The sequence below is a fragment of the Sceloporus undulatus genome, chromosome 1 (genome assembly GCF_019175285.1).
Source record: "Sceloporus undulatus isolate JIND9_A2432 ecotype Alabama chromosome 1, SceUnd_v1.1, whole genome shotgun sequence".
NCBI lineage: Eukaryota > Metazoa > Chordata > Lepidosauria > Squamata > Phrynosomatidae > Sceloporus > Sceloporus undulatus.
Genome location: NC_056522.1, coordinates 220,913,252 through 220,940,876, shown reverse-complemented (window position 1 = coordinate 220,940,876; position 27,625 = coordinate 220,913,252). Strand labels below are relative to the sequence as shown.

Below are 27,625 nucleotides of genomic sequence, written 5' to 3'. Positions count from 1 at the left end.
GCAATACTGGTAAAGTACTGTAGCACTCTGACTGTAACTCTTGGATAATAAAAGTAAAAAGGGCCCAATGGAAACTGGCAAAAATCAATTTCTGAAATATTGCATGAGACAAGATATGGCACGTGATCAATGGGAGAAGTATGGTTTGGGAGGAAGAGAAAACCAGGATATTTCAAGAGAGGACTAGATGTAAGGTCAAGAATATGCTGGTACAATCAGAACAAAAAGAACTGGAAAACTGTCAACGCTTTGAGACATTCTAGTTGAGGTCTCAAATTAGGACTATTGGGTTAATGCTAATTACTGTTGCTGTGAATGGTAAACTGATACATACTAGCCTTTTTGTATTTTTGTGGAAAATTTGCTCCAATATTTATAATGCCCCCCTCTATATTAACATGTGAGAGTGCACACAGACACACTCATTTGCCCAAAGATGACGGAACTTATTATTTCATTTTATTTGATTTATATGCTGCCTTTCTCCTGGTATGGGACCCAAGACAGTTTAAAACAAGACAAAGCTAAAAAAAAATCCTGATGATATATATACCACAATTAAAGAAGTTGTCATGTTAAAACTCCACTAATTTTAAAAGGTATAACATCCCACTGGGTGATCTTGGGCAAGTCATACTCTCTCAGCCTCAAGGCAAGGAAATGGCAAACCTCTTCTGAACAGATCTTACCAAGAAAACCCTATGATAGGTTCACTTAGGGTCGCCATAAGTCAAAAACAACTCGAAGGCACAAGATCCTGTCTAGGCTTGGAAGCTAAGCAGGGTTAGCCCTGGTCAGTACTTGGATAGCAGACTGCCAGTGCATGCCAGGTGCTGTTGGCTATACAGTATTTCAGAGGAAGGAACTGGCAAAACCAATTCTGAGTGTTCATTGCCTAAGAAAACTCTTATAAAATTCTTGGGATCACCGTAAGTCAACAGGCAACTTGAAGACAGACAGACAGACGGATTGTTCTAGTTGTGACCAAAGGTAGGATTTAAAGCCTACAAATTTGTTTAGGCTAAACATATGTTGCATGACTATACTTCCCTTCCTGCATGCTTACTGCGGCCACTTGCAACCCATCAAATCTGCTCTGAAAGTACACCAACCCTACAATGTGTTTTTTTTAGGGGGGGGCCTCTGTGGAAGAGGGGATGTGATCCACCAGTGATGTCCATTCCTCTGGCAGAACACTAATCACAACAATTCTTAGCAATGTACAGAATGTTCAAACTGGCTTTAGAAATATCATCAATACTGGTTCTCCACTGACAGTTTCACTCCACTTCAATGGAAATCAACTGAAATGAGAGGACTTTACTTGAGAATAGTTGATAAGAAGAAGAAAAAGAACTCTCTCTCTAATGAGGTTTTAATTAGAAGTCTTGCTATCAAACCTCCTAACTTTCACAATTACAACAATTATAATTAATGTTAACTAATATATATCACTAAGTAGTAAGGGGAAAATTGGTTGCAGTTGTGGTTATTTGACTTTCACTTAGGGAAACCATATGCACAAGAGACTTCCAGTCACCCTGTCATCAACTCAGGTCTTGCAGATTCAGGGCTGTCACTTTCTTGATTGAGTGTATCCATCTATAATGCAGTCTTCCGCTTTTCCTAGTGCCTTCTAACTTACCAAGCATTACTGTCTTTTCTAGTGAGCCAAGAGAAAAGTTGGTATGTAGGAATTAGAATGCAAAGCAATTATCTCCAGGAAGGTTCCTGAGATTTTGTCAAAGAAAAAAGAACAATAGAGAAACAAGCCCTTCATATAAGAATCTTTGAAAAGGCAAGAAATATTTGCAACCACACATCCTTATGTGTTGAGAACTTGGTTTAGAGTACATTGAACAGATGAGCCAAGAGCCAAGAATGTATCTAATACAGATATGATTGCTTTACACAGAATAAATAAATAAATAATAAATAAAACTTTTATTTATACCCCGCTTTTCTGTTACAAGACAATCAAAGCGGCTCACAACATATTAAAAGCCACATTTACAAAATTATGCCCCAAATTCCCCCCCTTAAAACAGGATTAAACATGTACAATTAAAATATCTATTAAAAACAGTCACACACACACACACAAATACGAGGACAGAGTGGTTGGCATGTGGGGGGCAGTCATTCTGTGGCCGGGCACTTTTATTCAGGAAAGGCCTGCCGGAAGAGATCCGTCTTGACAGCTTTTTTAAAGCTGTCTAAGCTGGCAATTTGGTGGATCTCGTCTGGCAGGCTGTTCCATAGTTTTGGGAGCAATTGCAGAGAAGGCCCTCTGGGAGATAGCAGTCTGTTTTTTAAAGGCTGCAATAGATTCCTCCCAGAGGACCTGAGGGTGCGGGGTGGATTATATGGAAGCAGGCGATCCCTCAAATAGGTTGGACCCAAGCTGTGTAGGGCTTTAAAGGTTATAACCAATACCTTGTACTGTGCCCGGAAACTAATAGGCAGCCAGTGAAGAGATTTTAAGATGGGTGTAATTCGGTCACTCCTAGTTTTTCCAGCGACCAGCCTGGCTGCCATATTTTGCACTAGTTGAAGTTTTCAGACTAGGCACAAGGGTAGCCCCATGTAGAGTGCGTTACAGAAATCAGGTCGTGAGGTTACCAGTGAATGTACAACAGTTTCTAGGTCCTTTACTTCCAGGAAAGGGTGCATCTGGCGTATCAGCCGGAGCTGATAGCAGGCACTCCTGATTGTCGCATTCACCTGATTTCTCATGTGAAGCAATGGGTCTAGGAGCACCCCCAGACTGCGAACACAATCCTTTGTGGAGAGCGTGACCCCATCTAGGACTGGAGGTTGCAACCCTATACCTGGTTTGGGGGCCCCTACTGTAAGTACCTCCGTTTTGTCTGGATTCAGCTTGAGTTTGTTTTTCCTCATCCAGCCCATTACCAGGCTACACATTTACACATCAAGGTTTCTTCACAGCGAGTATAAGAACCTTCCAACACAGAGAGCACATGCAACTCAGTGGGACTTCCTTGTGAGTAGGATCACGATGCACATCCTCCTTTTATGCTGAAACGTCACTGGTAAATATTAATTGACAGTACTAAAAATGAGAAGAGAGTCACTAAATTACACCATTTTTTCATTTCATTCCACTTCCAGATAATAAAATATGTGAAACAGTACCCACCCACCGCAAAAGCCATTTGGGCTGTTTTTGTAAGCCATCTCCAAAAAGAAGTAACTGTTAAGTATACTCCCAAAGAAACGTGATTTACTGGATGAAAACTGGCAAAAAATATTGGCAGAAGACACAGAAAGGTTAGGAGAGTTTACAAAGCACTGACTAGAATGATTTAAGTACATGGAAGTAGATTATCTCATTCTGTGTGAAAAAGGAAAGCTTTCTAACCAAGTTGCAACATTTATCTTTTTAGGTGCAATTAAAATTTCAGGAAACATTTTCCCTATATCTTCAGCTCAAGTGAGCAACTGCAGAAGGTCCAGGATCCAGGTTTTGGTATCTGAGACCATCCATGGGCTGCATTAGGCTGAAAAATCCTTCATATCTTCTTTTTGGCTGCCATACTACATCCCAATACTCAATCTTATGGTTGTCTACTAACCTTGGCTTTAGGCAACAACCTTGTCTTGTCCCGCAACAACCATCCTTAAAGCTGAACCTGTCACCTCATCTCCACACCCACAAAGTTTTGATTCCTGTGGACATTCTCACACAGAGACTGCTATACACATCTGTTCCTGGGCTTTCCACTCCAACAAATGCATCCGAGGAAGTAGACTCATGTCTACGAAAGCTCATACTATCAAGTTCTATCTTTCAGTCTCAAAGGTGCCACATGATCCCTTTAAATCCTAAACTGAAAGGAATCAAAGCTTCCTGTTTGGGGGTATTTTTTTAGGTGTGTATGTGTGTTTACATTTCAGGGCTTTGAAGGGCTGGGTCCTGCTGACCCCAAAAATGCAAAAGCCTCCAAGAACAGTAAAACACCTTTCCCAAAGAAAAAAGAAAAGAAAGAGGGAGGGAGAGAGAGAATTTGGTGTGGGGTGCACTGGAGAACATACCACAGAAAGGTTTTGGGGATCCATGTACCAGAGGTACTATGGAATACAAAGTAGTGACCTAAAGCCAATCCCCCTCCAATGACTTCACCATACTTAAATCTGCAGATGAAGCACTCTATGAATCTGAGTAGCTACCTAGAGACCTATTTCTACTGTACTGATTTCTACTGCCTTATAAGATTCCTATACAACTCCTGACTACCAGTTCCTACATGACTTCCAACATGGGGATTTTCTGTGCAAGACACCTGTCAATTTATAATGTCCCTGAATTTCAAAGAGTTTTCTTGGGCAAGGAATACTGAGAGGTGGTTTTGCCAGATGCTTGCTCTGAAATACAGCCCACAGCACTACTCCAACTATGAATTAATATGTTAAATGAATGAATGAATGAAGGGTTCAAAGACAAGTAAAAAATTCACTCACACGTTTGTTCATACAACAATATTACAACAAATTCAATATAAGGATTTACTTATTCTTTTTAAGTCAGCACATCACTTAAGGAAATCAGTGCAGTTTAGGATGTGGAAGCTGATCTGGAACAGCAGACTAAACATCATGTAACTAATTTTCCACCATATAAGATGACTAGACGTATAAGATGACCTCCAACTTTCCCAGTTAAAATATAGAGTTTGGGATATACAGTACTCGTCATATAAGACTACCCCTCTTCCAACGCACACCAAATAATTTTTTTTAAAAACATCAGATTTTATTTCAATATGATAATTTTAATTCAAATGCTTATGACATGAAGTTATTTAGCAGGAAAACTTGTTGGATACAAAGCCTGCTTGGATTGGTCAGCTCTCCCTGCCTGCCCAGCCCTCCCTGTCTCCAAGATTCGAAGACTATCAGAGCGGTATTGCAAACACGGCTCTTTTTTCCATACCCCAGGCATCCCAGATGCCTGCAGCTTGCTCCGCCCTTCACTTATACCTTCCCGGTGAGGCGCCCCCTCACCTCGTCATTGGGACTGCGTTAAGTCACTTCTTTCCACGAATCCTAGTGAGTGGATTTTCTTCTAGCGTACTTGTACAGTGCCATACAACATACGGCATACCATACTTGTACAGCTCTGTACCGCCGGGGATGAGGCCACGGCCGTTTTTGAGCTTCCCCCCACCATATGCGGTGACTGTAGATTCTCCAACCCAACTTGGAAGTTTCAGCACCTGCCTATAAGACAACCCCTGACTTTTGAGAAGATTTTCCTGGGTTAAAAAGTAGTCTTATATGCCAGAAAATATAGTATTTCATTATTCTGTAGTATGGACCCAGTAAGTTAAGTAATCACATATATAGTGACATTCAAAACATTACCAGAGATATATATCACTCCTCTGGAACAAGCACAACAATATGAGATCTATTCGTTAAAGTTAATATTAAAAAAATACCACCTTCATGGGTTTTGCTCTCTGTTATCTGCTGCCTCAGAGGGTAAAACTAGGTCTGATGGTTTTTATGTTAGGTAGGTTTGTTAGGGTAAGGAGCCCTGGTGGCACAGTGGTTAAATGCCAGTCCTACAGCCATAAGCTGGTGAGTCCAATCCCAGAGCTCCAAGTTTGACTCAGCCTTCCATCCTATCGTAGGTCAGTAAAATGAGTACCCAGGTTCCTGGGGGCAATTGGCTTACACATTGTAAACTGCTTAGGGAGTGCTAGTTCACTAATAAATCATATAGAAATATAAAGTGCTAAAATACTAGATTTTGACTGACCATTGGAATGAATTTTTTAACACTGGAAGCAGTTTGACAATGGAACCAATTGCCTAGAGAAGTGGTGGGGTTGATCTATTTCTCTCAATGTATTCAAAAAGAAGTTAGACAGCTACATGTTGGGGATACTCTAGCTGGAGATCCTACATTGAGCAGGAGGTTGGTCTAAATAGTCCATAGGACCCCTTCCAGGTCTATAACCCTCAGCTTTTATACAAGCCAGGTTTCTATTAATCACCTAAAGCTACCATCAATCAACAAAATGTGTACTCTGCAAATGGAATTCTTTCATATAACAAGGGACTACAGGATGCTGATGGGGTGCTGCTGAAACTGATTTTCATGAAAATACACAAGGCAGAAGCTGATTCATTAATGATAATAGAATTTAAATCTCAGTTTAACTTGTATGTATGGGTTACAAGACAATTCTAGCTGACAGCCCAAAAGGATAACAACTTATTCAAATGCCAATAACATTATGGGTCGAAGACAAATGAAGAAAGCATGCCCAATCATGTACAGAGAAAAAGGAACTCTACTACCACTCAGAAGTCAGGCTTTGGTGCTCTATACAGCACTCTGTCCAACTATTCTGTAGGACAAATGACCCCAATGAGAAGCAAGCATGAAGCTGAGCAAAAATTAAAAACAATTTGGGAACCCCAAAACAGAGTCAAATCGTCCTTGTTCCTCAAAAAAGCAAGAACTGTGCTCACACAAGGAAGACAGGAAACACCCTGAGATTGCAGCATCAATGCACAAAATTTGGAGAAGAATTAAAATTACCCCAGGGGTCTGCTTCACACACTGAAGATTCTAAAGACTGGGATAGTGAAGATGTTCCTTGAAACATAGAAATGATGAGCTACCCTCTTTTTTTCTGCTTGTGAATGCAGAGCATCCCTGCACAGATGCAGATCTGCAATGCACATCAAGCCCTACTAATTAATTTTGGTAACACAGACAGCTCTCCGTATCTATGGATTCGGCATCCACAGATTCAACAAACCACAGTTTGATAATATTCACACACACACACACATACACACACACACATTCCAAAAAACAAACCTTGACTTTGCCATTCTATATAATAGACATGAATTTACTATGTCACTGTATATAATGGGACTTGAGCATCCACAGATTTTGGTATCTATGGGGAATCCTGGAATAGTATCTATGGAGGGGGTGTCATAGAATCATAGAGTTGGAAAAGACCACAAGGACCATCAAGTCCAACCCCCTGCCATGCAGGAAATCTCAATCAAAGCACCCTCGACAGATGGCCATCCAGTCTCTGCCTAAAAACCTCCAAAGAAGGAGACTCCACCAATCTCCAAGGAAGTGTGCTCCACCCTCAAACAGCTCCCATTCTCAGGAGTTTCTTCCCAATAGCAAGGTTGAATTTCCCCTCCTGCAGTTCGACTCCATTGTTCTGAGTCCCACCCTCCAGAGCAGCAAGCTTGCTTTATCCTCCCTATGACATCCCCTCAAACATTCCCTGGGGTTGTGGTCCAAACCCCAGAAGATACTAAGGGCCCACTATAACTGTTTGCTACAGGTTTCTCTTTTTTCCATTTCCTTTCCTGGAAAGACTGAGAGGGTCCACGTTAGAGAGATTTACATGTGTGCTTTTAGATAGAAAAGGTACCACTGCACTTCTCTGGGAGACATGTATTTGGACAATAAATGACCCATGCCTGCGCTAGGTAACCATAGAACAATATAGCCAGACCTACTTTTGGACAATAAAAATAGCTGTCTTCTTATTTTACCACAGTTGTTTATAAAATGTACAGTTCCCTCTTTCTGTCAAGGGAAGAGTCTTACTTATTTAATTATTAACAGTCACTTCTTTCATTTGCAGCTAAATGTGTAATAATCTGAAATAATAGGCTATGCCCTGGTGTATCCCTGTGCCTTTAACTAAATTACAACAGAAATTCATCAAAATCAGTCTACATGTTAAGAAACAACCCTTAATAAATGATCCACACTGAAGGAAAGGAGCAGGAAGAGTAGGCTATATAATTCCAACGCTAAAAGTATAGGAATCTCTATTAGAACTTAGGTCAAAACACACTGCAAATATAATCCAGTTTGAGATCCCCGCTTTATACTCCAGGCACGGATCCGGGAAAGAATTGACTATATTAATTCCAACACTCAAAGTATCGACTTCTCTCTTATAACTTCAGGTCCAAAACACACTGCAGATATAATCCAGTTTGAGACTGCTTTGCCTGCCCTAGCTCAATGCTAGAAAATTATGGGAACTGTAGTTTTGTGACACATTTAGCATTCTCTGTCAGAGAGCTCTGATGCCACAATAAACTGCAATTTCCAGGATCCCCTAGCACTGAGCCAGGGCAGTTAAAGTGGTCTCAAACTGGATTATTTCTGCAGTGTGTTTTGGACTTTACATATTAAGATGCTTGTTGCATTCCTCAACTGAATAACCTGGTGGATGTGTCACTACTAAAAAGCTTTTTCAGCTGAACCATTTCATAGTTTATTCTGAACAAAAACCTTTAAACTGAAATAGCTGATGCAAAACTGATATAAACACATACAAGCACACACATGAAGTTTACCAAAAATAGAAGGGCAATTCAAATACTCCCTACAAATAGACCTGTAGTCATCTAAAGAAGTGCTTCTTAATCTAATGTGGTAAAAATTTCTTCCACTGTGCCAGGGACAAGTACCATATTTGTACCATACTTTATTGTACTCACATAGTTTCCTAGAAATGCACTGCCTTGCAGACAGGTATTGTCTAAAGATGACCATGTTGAGCAGCACTGTTCTAAAGTTACCATCACATTTTAAGAGATGGGTAGGTATTTATAAAAATATGCATGCTTCTTTGAAACAGTTACAGATGTAACAGCCCAGAGATGCTAAGAAATATGTATTTCTGATGGCAAACACTGATTCTAAAGTTTTATAACCCTAATCTAAGGGAAAGATATTATAGAGACCTCTTTTAAAAATATAAACTGCCCAAACTTTAGAGCTCTCACAAAGAACAAAGCAAGGATTCTAAATGACAAAGATGTCACTAGAAATTACAGGTAGTCTCCAATGCAGAGATGAGGAACCTGTGGTTATCCAGTTGTTGGTCTCCAACCCTATCAGCTTCAGCCTGGCTGGCCAGCTGTTAGGGTGATGAGAGCAGAAACTATCAAGTTTTGAACAGCCAGAGGTCCCCTATCTCAGCTTTAGGATACTCTGTCAAGCAAGACCTAGTAAGGGAGCAGGGTCGTAGCCAAGGGGGGGGGGGGGTTCTTGGGGTCCGGACCCCCCCTCTTCCATTAGAAAAATGAATGGTGCGTGCTGCTGCGCCGCTGCACCCAAGCCCCATTATAATGGTGGCACTTAGTCTGGACCCCCCCTTCCTAAAATCCTGGCTACGTCCCTGAAGGGAGGAAGAATATACGAAGCTGGAGGAAGACAAAAACACGTCTAAGGAAGGATGGGCAATCAGGAGAGCAAAGTAGGTGAAACAAACTGCATCAGAATAACTGGGCTGTGGACAAACAGCAGTGTGGTAATGATCCCTCTTCCCAGACAAATACTGGTTTTTTACTATAGTACTAGGTAGGAAAAGCAGTTTGGGGAAGATGTGAAGTGCTGTGATCCATAACCCAAAGCAAACATCACATGAGTCACAGAAATCAATTTGGCTAAATACAGTAGCCTGAAAATTGATGTACCTCAAGATGGTGCAGTATTTCTGTATCTCTGAGTTTGGAATTTTTACTAGTCCTGATAAATGAGGTTATATATGAAATAATCTTTAGAAGAAGCTGAATTCACTCCCTATGTACAAAATCCATACTTATTAGTGGAAGCAAAACTATAAAATGGGTGCAGTTGTTAGTGAGTTATGACAGATCCAGTGTCACAGCAATATTTGATCACAACAATAGTATAGTCAGTGATCAGAAGTCAGGAATAGGCCTCAACCCCCAGCAACAAATAACCAAGCTAGCAATGATTACTATAAGGCGGGGTGGAAGAAAACAGCTGCCACCCATCCCTCAGTCCATAGCTTTAAGTCAGAATTTCACATTATCTATTCATGATACAGATGGCCTTTACTTAAAAAAGCAACTTCTGTTTGTTGAATAAAGTTAATGCTGACAGAGTGATCATGAACTCTCAGTCAGTTTGGCCTTAAGTGCAAAATGTCTGGGTCCGTACAGGACGGCATTAAACACATCTCCATGTTCTCTGGAAATTCAGTATCAGTGAGAAAACATCCAGCAGCTTAATATCATACAACCAAAATGTGTTTTTTGGAGATAGGGAAGAAAAACATCAACGGAATCTTAGATTACTTCACTCTGTCTGTGTTACATTTGTCACTACATTGCTTCTTATGAAGGCACATTCCACCGCTAAGTGCCCTTGCTTTTAGCAAGAGCTGTTCCTCCATCCACATGGTTTCCTGGACTATCTTTATTTATGGATTATGACACTGCAACAGAAGATAATTGTGTTTATGCACAACTTACAAAATGCAAAACATTAAAAAGAAAGGGAGGAAGCAAGCAAGGTTGTGCATAATTCATGTGCAAATGAAAAGCTGACTTGTAAGCCACAAAGACCCATGGAAAAGGGATGGGCAAAGTAAGTCCCTCCAGATGCTGTTGGATTGCAATCCCCATCATCCCTCTCCATGAGCCATGATGACTGAGACTGATGGGATTTGTTGGCCATCTATGTCTGGAGAGCCACATCCTTTCTCACTCCTGCCATGGAGAGTGTAAAGGTACAATCCTTCTCACCCCCATGGCATCCATGCTGCCAAGAGACAGGAAACTCAGGGTCAGGGACCATGAGCAGCTTTTGTCTCCAACAATCCACACATCCACCCAAGAATGAATGGCATCCAATAAGGAAGACACCTGAGGACATCCCAAATTAAGCCTTTATCGTACACCATGTGACATCTGGCATTAAGGAGTTAAAGCTGTGAGCTACCTACATAGCCCTGATCTTACTTCAAGATCAGGCTAAGTCCTATAAAGGCCCTCCCTGCATCTTACCTGCCACCATCCTGGCCTTGGAAAGAGAGAAGGAGAGGAAAGCACAGTTTCACCATGTTTAGCCCCAGAGGAAGATTAAAGGCCCTCCCTCCATCTTAACTGCTGCACCTTAGGCTTGGAAGAACTGGCAGTATTTGCTGGACTTGATCTCCTTCTCTGCTGCCATTTCCTTCTCCTTTTGTGTCATGTCTTTTTTAGATTGTAAACCTGAGGGCAGGGAACTGTCAAAGTTAACAGTCAGCAAGCTGCTTGGAGAGCCTTTACGGCTGAAGAGCGGGCTATAAATACTCTAAATGAATAAATTAAGAAATATGTACATATTCAACTATTTCTTATTCAGGAATTCCTTCAAATTCTAACTGCATGGATGAATGGAAGGAGGGAGGGACCAGGCCACACTTAATGGCCTGGCAGCCACAGTCCTCTACAGTCCACTTCTTGGTGGTGGGGGCATCTATAAAGAGAAGGATGATGGTCTGCACATGTGTAGGCTCCCCTGTGTTGTGAAAGAGGCACCTGAGCAGGCCGAGAGCATGGGTGTACAGAGTGTGCTCCATGGGTGCATTCAGCCACTAGAACCCACTCTGCCAGTTGCACAAAGCCTTGCAACACCTCAAAAAATTTAAAATTAGCATATTTTCCAGACAATGTTTGTCTTAAAACCATGCAAAAAATCAGTCAAACACATAAAAACATGAAAATTCCTCCCTAAATATCCCCATTTCCCCCATAGTTCCTCTGGAAACATTGAAAGGATTTGACTTCCAGCTGGCATCATGAAAAAGATTACAAAGGAAAACAGCATTATTTTGACTTGCTGGGAGGGGGTGTTGCAACCTGTTTTCCACACCTGTTTTAGGGTGTGAGGGATTTTGAGTAACCTAGAATTGTTTTTTATGATGTAGCAACAAACTCAATTGCCTAGCATTTTTAGTGTCCTGTCATTATATAGCCTGAAAATTAAATTCAGTATTAATGTAAGTAATTTCTCCAGCCATTATTAGATTTGGCATGAATCTTCATGAATGAGTGAAGAACTGAACCCAGAACTCTATCCACTGCATCACATTGACTCTCACAGCCAGACAACAGGACTGAATAAGATCGATGTAATCTCTACCTTGTGGCTTTTCACACTATGGTTTTCACATTATGATTTTCTTGTATACAGCTTTCAACTTTCAGTGCACAAGCACTGACTAGCTTCTAACAGAATACAAAAACATGGTTTAATTGAGCTTAACTATGGGTGATCTGAACTGTTTATGTCTTGTTTTAAGAGACTCACTAGTAAACCCTGGTGAGAGGTTTGAGAAGTTTTGCTAGCAGTAATCTATAGTAACTTTGAAGCAATTTCATTAACCATAGTTTACATTAACAATGTATAAACCATGCATCATGGTTTATTCCAACATTCCAGTCTGACAGCCTGCCTGACAACAAACAGGAAGGCAGATCAACTATTTTCAGTGTTGAAGAGTATCTTCCTATCACTTCCACAGAATTCCTCTTTCGCAGTCAGACTGCCTGGCAACATGCTAATTTCTCCACCTATCACTTCACTTTAAAATTCTTGACCAGCCTAATTCTGCAGCTGAACTATAAGGAAAAAAGAAAGAAAAGAAACTTAAAGGGGGAGGGATCACTTGTTTTGGGATCTTTGTTGAGAGGAAATAGGACTAAGATGGTTGCATGTATAATGGAGAAATAAAAATCATCTTATCCCAGTGACGGCTGATCAGTCAAATTGAGGTGATGTGGAGATTGAGACAACCCAATGTCTGCTTGTCAGCAATATAAAATGCCCTTATGGACAGGATATAAGTAGATCTCCAGAAGAAAGTGTGATTCTTCAAAGGAAAGGATTAATTTTTTAAAAAATATACTCAGCAGGGATTCTTGGTAACAATCTGTAAAAGCAGTAGAGTTATTTGAGCCATCCGATTTGTTCCATGGCTGAAGATTTGCAAGGCAGAAAGTGTTTGGATACTGAACCTCATTGATGACATGGCAGCGCCAGACCAGTACTCAGGGGCTGTAGAGCATTTGAGGACAGCAGCCAGGCATTTCTAGGGGTCAGAAGAAACTAGACAAACCACTATATCCAGCATCACCTTATTCCTGCAGTGAGGACAAATTTTCATTCTTGTGCTGAGCAATACCTCCTGATTTATGGCTGAAAATATGCCTGGAAGTAACCAGAAGTGAACTTCAATTTTACACCTCTTTGGTGTCTTTTGAGTGATTCCCTTCCTTCACATAGAGTACTCTGGGGTGAGTGTGATGTTGGGGGTATTTACAAACTACACATTCTGCGTGTGTGTGTGTGTGTGTGTGTGTGTGTAAATATTAAAAAAAAAACACTCTGAGGGCTTGTAAGTAACTCAGGAGCCCATAAAGATGGATTTGGAGCTGCATGATATCCAGGAGGCCTCTGCATTTTTTTAAATTAATGTATCCATACTTAAAACTCAGAGCTTGAAAAAGTTACTTCTTCCAGACTACTGCTTACAGAAACATCTCACCACTTTACCAAGTTAACAAAAAGTAACTTTCTCATCCTCTGTTTAAAGTTTAAACTCTCCATCAGCACTGGGTGCTTGGAACAGACTATCTATTGACAGTTCTTCCCATTGTAACTATGGTTAGCAGAAACAAGCAAACATCAAATCATTTATGAAGCTGCTGGAAACAGCTGAAATTAATGAGTTTGGAGCCTGAATTACATACTAAAATACAATGGAAACAAAGGCTTTTGATGTCTCTGAAATCATACTGGAGGAAGTTGTGATTATTTGAGCCCAAAGAAGACTGAGATCATTCCTGTAAAACTACATTGTGCTGTATGTAGTATTACTGGCTCTACTGAGATGTATTGGTATGCAGAACTGGTGACAATTCAGGCTTATCATTCAATAGTATTCTGGTGCTAAACCAACCAGCAACTAATAAGAAAACAATGCAAAACCAAAGTAGATTCTAAAATCAAAGCAGTAAGTTTCCTGTTCCTGGTTAGTTAGGGGAAGGTCAAATCAGGATTCAGATCCAAATGTAATAGAATGCTTTTGCTTCCATATTAATTTCTAGTTAGTGAGAGTTGGACAGTTAAGAAAGAAGATAGAAAGAAAATCAATTCATTTGAGATGTGACACTGGGCAGGAGTGCTGAAGATCCCATGGACTTCTAAAAAGACAAACAAATGGGTCCTAGAGCAGATCAAGCCATAATTTTCCCTGGAAGGCAACAAAGGTGAGGCTGGCATACTTTGGACACATCATGAGAAGGCATGAGCCACTTGGGGAAAAAAATAAAGCTAGGAAAGGTGGAGGGAAGTAGAAAGAGAGGAAGGCTGCATGTTAGATGGATGGACTCTATTAAAGTGATCATGAGTATGAGTTTGCCGGAGTTGGGCAGAGCAGTGGAGGACAGAGGACCTTGGAGATATCTCATCAGAAGGGTTACCATGGGTCCAGATTGACGTGAAGGCAGTTAACAAAAACAAAAATAGTCGTTCTACTGGTAGGAAGAACCAAGTATAGCAGACAGCATACACCATCACCTGCTCATGGATGATAAGCCAAATTCTTTAGAGCAGTGGTTCCCAAACTTTGATCCTCAAGATGTTTTGAACTTCAGCTCCCAGAAACCCCAGACAGCTTAGCCAGTCTGGAATTCTGGCAGCTGACGTCCAAAGCATCTGGAGGACCAAAGTTTGGGAACCACTGCTTTAGAGTTTATCATTATTGTCCAAACGAGGCCATTTTCTTGGTCTTGTTTTGCCCAGTGCCACAGATTCCAGCTCTGATGTCTAGAGAAGTAGAGTAGGAAATGTACGCATCTCAATAGGCAGGCTAATCCTGCATATGTTTACACAAAAATACATTATCTCTTAGTTTCACAGGAACTCAGTTTCACAGGAACTCTCTCAAGCAAATGTGCAACATGAGCACTGCTTCAAAACTGTAGTGTAATCTTAACAGGGCTTTTAAAAGTTATATTTTGGTGATGGTGGCAGGGCAATTGTGGGAGTTGTTGTCAAAAAAACAAAAACAAAACTCCAAGCTCTGGATCATAAGCATATTTATTTTGTTGTTGTTGTGTGCCTCTGAGCTTTTTTTTTTTTTTTTTTTAATTTATGGTGGCCCTAAGGTGAATCAATCATAGGGTTTTCTTGGCAAGTTTCATTAGAGGAGGTTTGCCATTGCCTTCCTCTGAGGCTGAAAGAGTGTGGCCACTGTGGGCTTTTGTGCTCAAGTGGAGAATTGAACCCTGATCTCCAGAGCTATAGTCCAATGCTCAAACTCCTACACCACACTGCCTTTATATTTATTCAAGTATTTTCATTAAATTTTTCATTGCAGTGGAATGAAATCTCTAGTTAATCATGTTTAGGATGGCAACCAACACTTGTTTTAATACATTCTACAAAAACTCACCCAAAGGAGTTTGAACCCTTCTGAGCTCACTCCAGAAGCCAATCAGACAGCAACCACATTGTTTTATTTTTATTTATATACCGCTATTCCAAAGATCATAGCGGTGAACAGCAAGTAAGCTAATTAGCAAGTAAGCTAATTTGCCCCCAACAGTCTGGGTACTCATTTTAGCGACCTCGGAAGGATGCAAGCCTGAGTCGAGCTTGGGCCCTTTTGCTGGTCTTGAACTTGCAACCTTGTGGTTTTGAGTGAATGGCTGCAGTACAGGCATTTAACCACTGCGCCACCAGGGCTATGACTGGCCTATTCAAAAAGTAATTCTGCTCACATACAACACTCTTGTCCAGTGAAATATGTGTACATGTATATTTATTTCTAATATCAGAAATCTAAAAATGTCTAGTGAACAGCACACCAGCAGCAAACTTCAGCTACTATACAAATACAGTGCACCTTGCATCATACACTGGAAGCCGTGCCACAAGAAGCGGTGCCGTGCGCTGGAAAAAGTAATTATCAACTTTAATGCTAACAGCAGGAGAATGAGGCAATTCTAAAATAAATATTTGGAAACACAGCAACCAAATAAAATTCTATGGTACTCACTAAAAAGGACAGAATGCAAAATATTTTTATTTTAGCTGGGCACAGTCTATTCCTAATATTTAAACCCGCATTCAGAAACTACCGAAACAGCTGAGAATTCATATCATCATACTAATATTGTAGGATCCACAAATTTCTATGACCTAAAACTGAACTCAAGGGAAAGGTTCCAGATGGCAGACCAGCATGATCACAGAGTTTCTTCTGCTTTCTCCTTCTCATGCATCCAGTGACACTCTTGGCAAGCAAGAAACACAAGCACAGTTTGAGGCCAGGAGGAATTTACTGAGAAAGTCATGTATGTCTGGGGCCTGGCAGTCTTGTTTGCTTGCGAATCTGAGCCTCGCACTACATACCTCTCTTTCCCCAGCATTCAGTTGTTTCTTAATTCTGCATGCCATCTAAAAATCCTACCATGTAAGAGAAGCATGCCAGTATCTGCACTACACCAGTATCCACAGTGAGAGGAAGGGGAAGAACAACGCACCAAGCACTACCACTCTAGAAGGCAGGATCTTCCTGCCTGCCCAAAGGACTGGGTTTAAGAGCACAAGATAAAACACTTACATGAACTGACAAGAACAAATCTTGCACATTGTGAGAAGAAGTGAGGAAAGTCATTTCACAAATCTAAGTGCAGTTTTAAAATTAGCACGTCTGTAAAAAGAAAGAAAGAAAGAAAGAAAGAAAGAAAGAAAGATGGGAGGGAATGTGTATGATGGTCTGAGACACAAATGTGCTAGTGCTTCAGGGTGAACTGTGTGCCACACTCCTGTACACAGAGCATCAGTCCTGGTATAGACTAATTTGAAAAATAGACATTTAACAGAATCAGGGTGAAAACGCTTGTGCTAGCATAGGCAAATGAATCTCTTGTATTCCTCAGGGTCTTCATGGGGAAAGAGCAGAGCTGAGCCTCCTAATGTTACTGGATTGCAACTCCCATCAACTCACCATGGGCTATGCTATCTAGGTCACATGGGAGTTGCAGTCCATAAAATCAAAAGCTCCCAAACCTTGAGGAAGCTGTGTATCTGTTTGATGAGGTTGTCTTCAACACCACACATAATGCCTATGAAAATCCATCTGTGGTGAGCTCTATCTAACCTGTGCAGCAAGGATTTTCAGGAAAGATATATCTGATGAACAGCCACATCCTGAAAGTCTTTAACTACCATTTCCACTTCATTTTACTGTCAGATAGAAATAAAGTGACCACAAAGGCTAGTGGTACTATTCTTCCTGTGTCTGCTCAAGAATGCAGGTTGGCAGACAAAATGACAAAGTGACATATGGGAAAAAGTTCTGCTCCTTCTGCATTCTACTCATAAACTTAATATAAAATCTGGGCAACAGTTCATCACTTGAAAGTTGCATTGTTTGATGAATAGGGTCACTACAATATTTACACATATTGAAATGCTAACATTATTAGAACACAATACAAGAAAGAGAAATAAGAAAGAGATTTGGGGGTCAACCCAGTATTAGGAAATCCATAGACCAAATGTAGGCAACTGCCAGAGGTTAGTGGACCTCACTGGACCCACAAGCAGAACCCCAGGAGGGAAAATGTGGTTTTGTGCACCCAAATGCCTGCCTATGCCACTTATGAGATGGGGAGGGCAATTTCACTATGTGTAGAACCCTACCCACTCCATTTTAGACCTAGCAAAGAACTTTTTTTCCCCTCAACTGAAAGTGACCAAGAAGTTAACTCTTGAGATATTTCCTGTTGATAAAGAAGGTGATTCCTGGACCTAAAATGGCTCAGGGGATCTTCCCCCAAAACATGCCAAAATGGCCATCCATATGTTCTGGAGAGCATTTGGGGGAGTGGGGGATTCGGGTGGTACATGTGGTCCACCAGTCACATTTCCCTCACCTCTGTCATAGACACATACACACACACAAAAAGATTAAAAGTTACAAACACTACCATCTGCTTCCCCATGATTATTCACACCAAGCAGTTTTGCTTTGGGGCATCAGATCCTGGAAGCTAAGCAGGATCAGCACTGGTTAGTACTTGAATGGGAGACCACCAACAAATTCCAGCTGCTGCAGGCTATATTTTAGATGAAGGGACTGGCCAAACCACTTTCCACTATTCCTTGCCTAAGAAAACCCTATGCAGCCATCTTGAAAGCACACACACACACATTGTTAGGCCCCAGTCTATGACTGGAGTCACTCAGTAAGTCTTCCCCAAGCTCATCAAGGCCATGCTGAGTATTGTAGTCTATGACATCATCAGGGCACCAAGCTGGAGAAAGCTGCCCTAAATTCAAAGTTCTTTGTAAAGAACTTTTGGGAATAGTTCAGGGATTAAAATTCCCAAATACATTTTTCTGGCCCCCAGATTTGTAATCCAAAAACAACACAGGTATACACTAATAGTTCCTTTTTCTAAAATCCCAGATTAAAACATTGCAACAAATTGGTTCTTTCGAGTTTGTTTTACCTGCTAACAGGAAGAGAACTGCGAACAGGTACCATGTGCCAGTATATTGCTCTTTTATAATAAGCCAGGATAAATCAGAAATCCTGGCTTATTATTATGCAGTAATGTGGTTAATGTGAAACCATGGTTTATATGACTGACTGAACCCAAGCCTGCTACAAACCATGGTCTGTTCAACACAACCACCACTACCAAACCCACCATTTCACATTTTGCATTTGTGGGTTACTGTTATGGTTATCAGATAACCAGAGTGGAACCACCAGTCCACCATAAGCAGCTGCTCTAAAATGGAACCAAGAGTAAACATACAAAGCCGAGTCATGACACATGAGCTACAAAAACAAGCAAACAGCAAAAAAAACCATGGACTTGCGTACTGTATACTTAGAAGCCCAAATTATAATATGGAGCTTTACCTATACATACGACAAACCATGCTCCGTATAACAAGTATCTCCCACTGATCATTACATATGTATTTATTTCCTCTATTTATATAGCTTTCACAGTAGCACAAGTTACTTGGGCAGCTCACAAAATGATTAAATGATTAAACAACTGTTAAAACCACAACAGAGTTTAAACAGGTAAGGAAATATACCCTTGAATGCACCTATAGGACATCAGTCTGCATTTGAAGTTTAAACATCTGTCTGATGCCTTCATCTGGGCTTTTATTTAATCAGGTACCAGGGACAGAGATGCATAATATCTTGTAAGGTAATGCCCTCTGAAATAAAGAGCTGGAAGATACTGACTTTAGTTGTTGACTTGAATTTAAGCAACAGTCTAAAATACTAGCCATATTGTCTGGGGGATTTTAGAGGGTAGCCCTCCCCTCCCAAAAAAAAAATCTGATTGATCAGGTTTGAAATTAGCTCTTAGTCATTTGATTATTTTTAATTGCTCATACCTTGAAAAAGGTGTTTCAGATTTCATTGGCTAGAATCCTGTTTGTTTGGCCCAATTAGAGTAGACCCAATGAATATAAATACCCTTGATTCAGTGGATCTATTCCATTCAGTAATAAGAATACGACTGAGGCCAATATGTTACCTCAAGACTTGTGTGAAAGAGGGGGAAATGACCAAAAATGTACATCATTCTTTGAATGACAATAGATTATTTGCTGACTCTGCTTATGCAGTTGTGCCAAGTGAAGCATGTCGAAAAGCAAAATTCACACATGCATAAGAGCTATTCCATATATGCAGCATCAAGTAAATGATCTGTAGTTGTGAAACTGCTACTATGCAAGCTTTCATATAATCCAACATCACATTATATAATAATTATTATTATTATTTATTTATTTATTTATTTATTTCCTGCCTCTTCCAGTATTGGATCGATGTATTATATCCATGCTTCTCACTGAAGGCAGTTCATACATTCATCTTACATTGTCCTAGCATGTGAGACTCTAGCCTAACTTTAAACCAAGATGGCATTTTCTGGAAGATTCTTCCTTTAGGAATATGAACTGATCTGGTTAGGACAATGATGAGAGATTGTAAATAGGAAATGTGTGTCCCACATAGCTTTTTGTCCCTTCAAAACCAGTTCTGGGGGTGCTACCAAGCTCTCCTGATACATTTTAGGGGTGAACAAGATGCAAATTATATGAGGTCACTGAAGCTGATCTAAACTAGCATACCAGCCACAGCACAGGTAACATACCCAAGATTTCATCCATAGTCTGTACATCACATACAATATGAATATATGGAATACTTCATTAAGAAACTAAGAATTTTTAAAATCATGTTGTAAGAAGGTAGCCTAGACAAATTGACCCATTTCATTGATTAAGTATAGCAGTTACTCGTAACTTTATATATACACACACACACACACACACACACACACACACACACATAAATTGTTAAACAAACACAAGCAAAAGATTAAATGCTGAGACCTCAAAATAGTAACTAAATAAGATGGCCTCATCCTTTAAAAAAATAAGACAGTACAGTAATCATCTTGGAAAAGAGGATGAACTCTGATAAAAACTAGTATCTCTTCCAAGGGCTGCATCAGTTATTCAGCTAATACAGGCCCACTGAACCACTTGCTAAATAGTATGTCAACAATCATGTGAACCCTCTGATTTAAGGGGTTCTCTCTAGTAGGGACCAATTAGTTTACTATCAACTATTTCAACTACTTCAGGGATCATTCTACGTAAGTATACAGTTGAGATTCAGATGGAAATAATTGGCAAGGCAAAGTCTGGGAAAACATGAAGATTACCAGGAGACATCACTTGTGGAGTGCAGACCATACTGGGTGACACAATGGGATGGTACACATGGTGGGACTGGCATGGATGCTACACAAGCAAGACAGGGTGTTGCCACCCTTTCTCACTCGCAGCATTGCCCACTAGCAGCAGCTTGGCTGGGCAGTGGCCAATTGGCTGGGGGGCAGGCACCAAGGCGAGGCAAGGGAGGCAAAGAAGGGCAGTCTGCCACCAGTGCCCCTGCAGCCCTTTCCGGGCACCCATACCGAGCAGCACCATCCAAAGTTATGCCATTGCAGACTACTCTTTCAGTTAGAGCACCAGCTTAGTGTAGAGGTTTGAATGTTGGACTAGGACAAAGGTGAACCAGGATTCAAATTCCCACTTGGCCATGGAAACCCACTAGATGGCTGTGGGCAAGCCACACGCTCTCAGCTTCAGAAGAAGGCAAATGCTCTCTGAATAAATCCTGCCATGAACACATAGTGATAGAGTCACCTTAGGGTTGACCTAAGTCAGAAATGACTTGAAGACACCCAACAACAACTATTTCAATTTCTTAAAAATTCTCATAAACTAGTAGCTCAAGTTGGGTCTTGAACTGAACTTGATAGGCCTGGGGTTTCCAAGTCCTAGTACAGTAAAACACCCCAGTACTTTAAGTCTTGATCCGTTCTGGTGCAGTCCTTTTACAAAGTGCTTGTCGCACCAACAGCATGGGATCTTTTGCTACAGAACTGCCTATTACAGGCAAGAGAGCAATTGCAGCCCCCCCCCCTTAAGTTCCATACGTTCATCTCCAGCAGAGCATTTGGGTTGAGCTGCTTGGATTCCTCTCAACCAGAATTGTTCACAGTATCTTCATTAATGCAGGCATAGTCAGGGCGAGACATTCTGAATAACAGTTTGTACTTTCCAGAGTGCCTGCTTCCCCACAAGGGCTTTCTTTTCTGAGCTCCCCTCCACCACACCCCCACAGATCACCACTGACAAGAAGCCTCAACTTTCACTGCGCCTCCACTTAATCCGAGGTTACACATTTTTCTGCATTATGATTAATCATTTCAGTCATGAGGGATGTGATTGTTTATTCCCCACCTCCAGCTTGAGGTGAATGGGGAACACTTAATTTCAGAGAGGAACATTTTATTTCTGCCATGTCCTCAGTTGCTTTTTTTTAAAAAATTGAAGGGAAAGAACAGATTTAGCTAGCTTTAACAGGGTTACTCCAATACGTTTTGTTGTCTGAAGTGATGGGAAAGCAACCTCCGTTCTTTTGACATAATAGAGACCAACAAGTTTGGCAGTTCAGTCTTCTTGCAATATGGGTGACTGGATAATAGCCCCCACTGCCCCTGAGGGCAGCCAGACAGTGGAGGGGGTACAAAGCAAGCAGTGTGGCCACACTGGGCAACAAGAACCAATGCTCAGACTCTGTAGAGGCATACCTCAGTTAATATAGCCTCGGATAAAGATGCTCCTTTTCACAGTCATATGCTTGCCCTATGCAGAGCTCTTCTTCCTTATCCTCTGTCTGGCTGAAAAGGTTTTTTTAGCAGCATCACCATTGGGAGGGTGAAAAAACACAAAAATTCAGTACTGCATCATTGTGGTATGTCTGCAGAAAATAATGCAATAAAGCTTGAGCTAGGAAAGAGTGGGATGTGTGCCTGGCTACAACAGGCAAGGAAATGGCAGCAGCCTCCAAAATCCCTTACTGAGCATGCATGGAAACAACACAGAGATGAAAAAGGAGAACAAATAAGCTTGCCTCACCTGCTCCCCTCAGTATGTTATTAAAAAAAGTATACATCGATAAAATTTGGTCACAGAAATAGAAATCATAAGAAAAGTGGAGGCTGGTGGAAGAATATAGCATTCCTGGATGCATTCGGGAAGAAGCCTATTAAGTGGTCTCTAGCTGGTTCAAAAAAATTTTGCTTACCTATTCAAGGCCTACCTGAGCTGGATGTTTAATTTTACACATGCACATTGCTATTCTTTGGATAAAATGTTTGCCAAAACATATTGAAGTGTTCTTCTTTTAGGTGGTGGAGGAATCTAGCCTTGGTGGTGCAGTGGTTAAATGCCAGTACTACAGCCACAAGGTTGTGAGTTCAATCCCAGGCAAGACTCCAAGGTCCACTGTGGGTTGCTAAAATGAATACCCAGCTTGTTGGGGGCAATAAGCTTATATATTGTAAACCGCTTAGGGAGTGCTTAAGTGCACTGATAGAAATGTACTTGCTAGTGCTATTGCTATCCCTCTTCTTTCAATGTTATTTCTGCCTGTGGTGTCAAATTTTCTGCTAAAGAAGTCATAGCCAGGAACACATCTACTTTGCTAACAGTGGCATGCATGTACTGTATGAGGCAGGTTGCTATAATGAAAATAGATAACATGTACCAATTTCAAACATTCTGCTTTCAATCTGGGGCTTTTTTTAAAACGTCTTCTCTTTCCCTTCTTTGCCCCATTTTTAAGCACCTGTCTCCTAAACATTGCTATCAAAAATAGTGCACTCTTGCACAGTTGTGGTGTACGCTAAGAACTCACAAGCCTCAAGGAAATAAATACATTCATTACCTATAAAATTCAAATTTTATTAATACATTTCTTTCAGCAGCACAAAAGAATGGCAATTGTGCCATGTCACAGCATCCAACAGCTGTTCATGACACAAGTGTGAACCAACATTCTGCACAATAGTTACAATCACCATAAAAATTCAATATTCTTGAGGCTACAAAAAGGAGATAAAAGTGGGATATCCCATCAGTAGAAGCTGAGACATGAGGGAATGAGTCCAGTTTGTACATAACCAAAGGGCAGATCCTCTGTCCTATGGTTAATGGCATTTTGTGTTTCAACTGTTTTACTACTGCTTCCAACTAGTACACTCAACAAACATAATTGATAAGTCATTTTGCCTTCTATACTTGATGTGGGAAAACGAGATGGAAAGAGGAGACATAGATCTTATGGTATCCGGAGAGGTAGTATATTGAGCAGTACACAGATGTCCAGGAATTTCACTTACTGGGCAGTGCTATGAAGCAGGCTGGGCATCTTCACTTACGGATTCAACATATTCAGCACTGAATTTATATTTCAAGTTTTATAGCCACCTGCTAAGGTAATATAATTCCAGCGAAATCAACCCAGGATGAAAAATTATTCATGGTTGGGTTATTTTTAAGGGAAGTTTTGAACATGGTTGTAAAGCTTAGGTTGCATGAAAAAGGATACTTGGCATGACATCACAGTTCAAGAAAATACACAGTGTAAAAAATTACCTGCAGAATGCAGAAATATCAGCTTGGGGAAAAACAAAACAAACACAAGTCTACAAAACTAGTCTCAAGAGTCACTAAAGAATATTTGGCATCCACCTTCCACCACTCCAATCCTTCCTCCCCAGGACAGAAATCGTAGGTTGTTTCATTTTTAGTACTTTGCTTCCAAATTACACTGACTATGAAGCTTTACCACATGATTCAACATATAGATATGTTACTCCTTACACTTAGAGCCCAGGGAGAATCCCAGTGGAAGACAGGAACAAAGGCTAATCTGGCAGGCTGTACACACACACAAACACACACATAAACACACAATCTTATCCATTCTCCTGTCCATCACTGACCATATACGTCTGCACTGACGCATACACTATTTTATGTTATAATCTGTGTATGTTATGCTTTAGCTACACAACCTTATGTAACACATTCCAGTTTAATACAGAACAGTGTGTAGATTGTTGTGTCAATCTAAGCAGCCTCCAGTTCCCATGGTGTTCCTTTCAATATTGCCCCTTAAATGTAAAAAAATAAATAACAAAAATACAGAGGGAAATAAAATGCAACAAGAAAGTGCCTACAGTATAGCAAGAGCCATATAGTTTTTAAATCTCTGAGGATGATTCTTCTCCATCCATATTCAAATGGCTTTAGACTGACAGGGGCAGAGGATTCCTAGTGATCAATTCTGGCAAAATATAAATGGCTTCTGTTAGTAGTGTGGTTGTTCTGACTTGCAAGTGTACAGGTCTATTAAGGGATAACAACTTATAAATATTTTTTTAAGAAAAAGACAGGATCAGCGCCACCATTATACATCAGCCTCCGTAAACAGCATGTTGAAAGCATACATACTGCCATGGTGATGCTGTAGGAAAAAGCATTACAGCAACCACTTGTACTGTTTCCTTGTTTAAGGAAATCAAATGCATCTGCACTGATCCTTTACCCAGGCAGCATCTTATACACCACAAACACACACACACACACACACAGAGTCCAAGAACTTCCACCACTACAAAACAAACAAAAAAACAAAAAAACATGAAGTCACAATAATGTTTGACAGCAATCATCTCCAAAGCATTCATGCACCCTGCCATGAAAACAGAAGTACACTTGTGCAGTCAGAAAATGACAACACACAAACAGCTTCCCAGTTGTTTTCAGAAACACCACTACTGTTCTTTGTCTTTTTCTTTCTTAAATAACCACTGGACAAGGAATTATATAATGCAGATTAATTCAGGTGTCTCCTCCTCCTCCTCCTCCACCACCACCACCACCACCTCCAGACTCTATCCATCACATCGCCAAGCAGTCCACAAAACAAATAACACCCAGTCTTTCCTTTGGTGTCCCTCTCCTCCGCAGACTTTGCTGTTCTGAGGAAGGAGGAAAGACAACCAGCCAAAGGATGGGATGTGCAACCACCAGCAGCACAACCAACACTTACCGCCTCAGAGTCTTCAAATCCATGCAGGTACAAATTGTCATACATGGAGGTCTGATAATCCAAAGCACCCCTTCCTCAAGGCAAAAAGTGAAATGCCTATAAAAGCCACAGCTGGGTTTTAAAAGGGGAGAAAGAAAAAAAGCAGGCAAAGGCCTAGATGGAAGCCAGTCAGCCGCCTTGCACAAGAGATCAGATAGATCAGAGAGAGCTCTCCTGTGGACTTCTTTCCCCCTGCCAAGATGCTCTTCATTCACATCATAGGAGGGGAAGGTGATCCCTAGAGGCAAGGCAGAGCTGGCATTTTATCTGCCTCCCAAGTGCTGAGCTTGAAAGCAAAGCCCGTTTCCCCCAAGCAAGGACTGATGACAGAGCCAGGAAAGAGACCAGCGATTGGCTGGACTGCTGTGGCTCAGTCAGCTCCCAAAGCCTTCTCTTTGATAGTGGATGACGAACAGGAGGGCTTGTGCATTTGTAACAAGCATGTCCCCGAAGAATCCTTCAACCAGTAAAGAGGAAGAATTGGAATAAGAAGAATGGCCAAAAAAGAGAGGGGGGGGGGGGGGGGGGGGGTGGGTATCCGGACAGATTTCCCCCCCTCCAAAAAATGCCCCCTGAAAAGGGGGGGGGGAGAGAAATAGGTGTCTTCCAACATCAAAATGCCAAACATCTGCACCTTAAGGGAAACGGCAACTTTAAAATCCGAAGAGATTGGCTGATGGATTTTATACAGGGTGACAGGAGCCAGAAGATTAAATGAAAGCATTGAAGGGGAAGGTGTTTGCATTAGCTTCCCTGAATCAGACTATTTCCTCTGCTTAAGGAAGAAATTTGAAGGTAGGAGGGAGAGAGATGGAAAGGAAAGAGTTCACTTCCTTTCTCTGTCTTGTTTCTCTGGTTGCTTTCTGTGCAGTATTTCCATTCAGAAGCCCCTTCCAGGGGAGGCATTTAGAGATTATAAACTATGCTGTTTCAGAGAGAACCGTAGGGAAATTGTGCATTTATCTGTGAAGGAGGCAAAGTTTATTTATCTTTCAGGAAAAATGCAAAGCAAGCCTGGCTAAATAGGTCAGGATATGCCCCCAAACAGCATGTGTCTCCCTGCAGCCCCAGCCCTCCTCCTGCCCTCCTGTTTCTCTCTTCACACAAGTAAAGGTACTGTATTAAGACAGGATTCATCAGTGAAATATATATTCTCATTATATGTGAACTAGGAAGTCCAAACAAGCCAGCTTTGGGATCCATCTGTAAAGTGGGCTTTCAACCCTGTCTTGTTTGTAAGAGCTTAACCAAATTTATGTGGCTTGAAAGCTGGACTATGACTCTGGAGAACAGGGTTCGAATCCTCACTTAGGCAGGAAACCCCACTGGATGACCTTGGGGAAGCCACTTACTCTCAGTTTCAGAGGATGCCAATGGCAACCCACCCTCTGAAGAAAATTGCCAAGAAAACCCCATGACAAAGTTGCTTTAGGGTCATCTTTAAGGCACACAACAACAACAACAACAACAACAACAACAACAACAACAACAACAAACACCATGGGAAGGGATATTTAAATGCTGGTATCTGCTTTCTTTTCCTGTTCAGGCAAATTGTTTAATTTTTAATATATATAGAGAGAGATGTATGTATTTTAATATTTTGTATTGTTTTTAGATTGTATTGTTTTATGCTTGTTCGCTGCCTTGAGTCCCTATATTGGGAGAAAGGTGGGACATAAGAAAATAATAGGAGAACCAAAGCAGGGGCAAGCAGATTGCATGTGTCCACATGCCGCTCATACAGTGATCACAATACAGGTGGACTCCTTCATACAGGCATCCACACTGCCACCTGATTACTGTACATGCAAATGCAGCTAAGTCCACTGCACCAGCCCAAAATCTAAAACTCTATCCTCTCCTGCACATCAGAATAATCACCAGAATAATGCCTTGTCCCTCAGAACCAAAGTGAGTAACCATAATCAGTTACACATTTTGCAGGTAGTAGAATAATTCAAGAACTCAGTAAAGGATGAAAGTTTCACCAAGTAAATTTTGTTCATAATTTTAATACTACATATACAAAGCCAGAATACAACAAACTGTATTCAAGATTTGGAAAGATTGGCTTCGGACAGGCAAGAACCACAATGGGCCACCACTTTCCTTTTGCTCACTAAGTAGAGAAACACTACGGCCCTTCCACAAGACTTCTGCCACTTTCATTGATCTTAAGTCTGCATATGAATTCATCTTTAGGGAAAGGATTTGCATTTTCT

The 27,625-nt window shown here is 41.0% G+C and overlaps 1 protein-coding gene across 4 annotated transcripts in view; it reads right to left on the bottom strand.

Annotated features, from left to right (window-relative positions):
- Positions 1–27,625, bottom strand: part of CACNB4 (calcium voltage-gated channel auxiliary subunit beta 4) — a 192,292-nt gene that overhangs the window by 82,033 nt on the left and 82,634 nt on the right. The window contains exon 1 of one of the 4 annotated variants that reach the window (XM_042479261.1): positions 25,362–25,773. The exons of the other annotated variants lie outside the window; for them this stretch is intronic. Coding sequence (XP_042335195.1) covers positions 25,362–25,406 — 45 coding nt within the window. The 5' untranslated portion in view covers positions 25,407–25,773. Of the gene's footprint in view, positions 1–25,361; positions 25,774–27,625 lie in introns of those variants that run through there. 4 annotated transcript variants of the gene reach the window in all.